This window comes from Peromyscus eremicus, chromosome 19 (assembly GCF_949786415.1).
Source record: "Peromyscus eremicus chromosome 19, PerEre_H2_v1, whole genome shotgun sequence".
In the NCBI taxonomy this organism is placed as follows: domain Eukaryota; kingdom Metazoa; phylum Chordata; class Mammalia; order Rodentia; family Cricetidae; genus Peromyscus; species Peromyscus eremicus.
The window spans coordinates 72,868,232-72,869,584 of NC_081435.1; the positions used below are offsets into that span (position 1 = coordinate 72,868,232).

The following is a 1,353-nucleotide window of genomic DNA, read 5'->3' on the forward strand; positions in this document are numbered from 1 at the left end:
TTTACATAGACATATGGCAGTGCCATTCAATATTCCGTGATATTATTGAGCTGCATTGTGAGAAATAATTGTTCCAGGAATCTGAGATGAAGCAATGATCCAGAAAAATCAAAGTTCTTTGCTCAAGGCCCAAATGTTGGTGCTGAGGAAAAACCACACCACCTTTCCCAGGCCAACTTGACCTACCCCTTTTCACAAGTATGGCTGAAGTACCAGAAGGATATGTGTTGTCACCCTGATGGACTACCAGTTGGAGTTCTTGTACTTCAGATCCTGTCCATACTGGAGAAGGTGGCCAATGTGAGCATCTCATGCAGCAGTTCTGAGCCACAAAAGAAGAGCAAGATGCTGTTCATGATAGCTTCCAGGCGAAGCACATAGGTCTGCAGCAGCAGGTAATAGGAAGCCATCATGGCAGACGGGAAGGTCAAGGCCACACTAATGCCAAGGGGCATCTTTCGCTGGCAGGGGTTTCCCTTTGTACCAAAAAACAGTCTTATTACTTCAACGCCAAGATAAAGGAACAGCATCACCACATCCAGGACTAGGTTGGCTGTTGGTATGGCAGCAAGAGACCTGCTTTATACAGGAAAATAAGGAGCTCCAGAAGGAAATAGGTTGCATCGTACCACCCATTCAGAAAGAACAGGACTTCCAGAGGTGTTGAGGACAACCTTTTATCTCCAGAGTCTCACCTCACGGCGCTGTGTTCAGTCCCCATGGAAACTGCGTCGGTAATTAGGATTTTTATAGTTAAGGCCTTCCTCCCTAAAGCAGAATGAAGTACCTTAGCAAAGAAAAACAGTTACATTTCAGGGTTAAAGAGCTGGGTTAGTGGTTAAGAACATGCACTGCTTTCCCAGAGTATCAGAGTTTAATTTCTTGCATTCACGTCAGGTGGCTTACAACCAACCATCTGTAATTCCAGCCCTAAGGGATCCAATATCCTCTTTTGGTCTCAGTGGTCATCTGCACACACATGTGCACTGCCCCCCACCATATATATACATACATAATTAAACATATAATTTAAAAAATTGAAAAAATGTCACTTAATGAGTGAAATGCAAAGTTTAAAAATAATGTCAAAAATTCACCACAGACTCATGTTCATCAGACAGTAGTCACAATTTGGGCTTCATTTCTTCAAAAAAAGTACACAATTTATCTACTCAAATACCAGGTAGGAAAATTTAGAAGCCACTGTTTAGATTTGGACGATTTATTCCATTTGATGATGTGATGTATTTAATGTTTGATAGTCTCAGTGAGGTAAGAGTCTTTGCAAAACATTTACTCAATAAATATTGATGTGGGTTGATTTACCACATTGTCTCTGCCAGCTTTGTGTTT

At 41.5% G+C, this 1,353-nt stretch overlaps 1 protein-coding gene across 1 annotated transcript; it reads right to left on the minus strand.

Annotated features, from left to right (window-relative positions):
* Positions 1 to 210: 210 nt before the first annotated feature.
* On the minus strand, positions 211 to 683 carry LOC131896030 (transmembrane protein 216-like). The gene has a single exon (XM_059246608.1). The coding sequence runs from the start codon at positions 528 to 530 to the stop codon at positions 267 to 269; it is 264 nt and encodes an 87-aa protein (XP_059102591.1). The 5' UTR covers positions 531 to 683; the 3' UTR covers positions 211 to 266.
* Between the last annotated feature and the right edge of the window lie 670 nt (positions 684 to 1,353).

What these genes read in the sequence shown, in the direction of transcription:
- LOC131896030 (XM_059246608.1), bottom strand. Translation starts at nt 530, where the DNA reads ATGCTGTTCCTTTATCTTGGCGTTGAAGTAATAAGACTGTTTTTTGGT.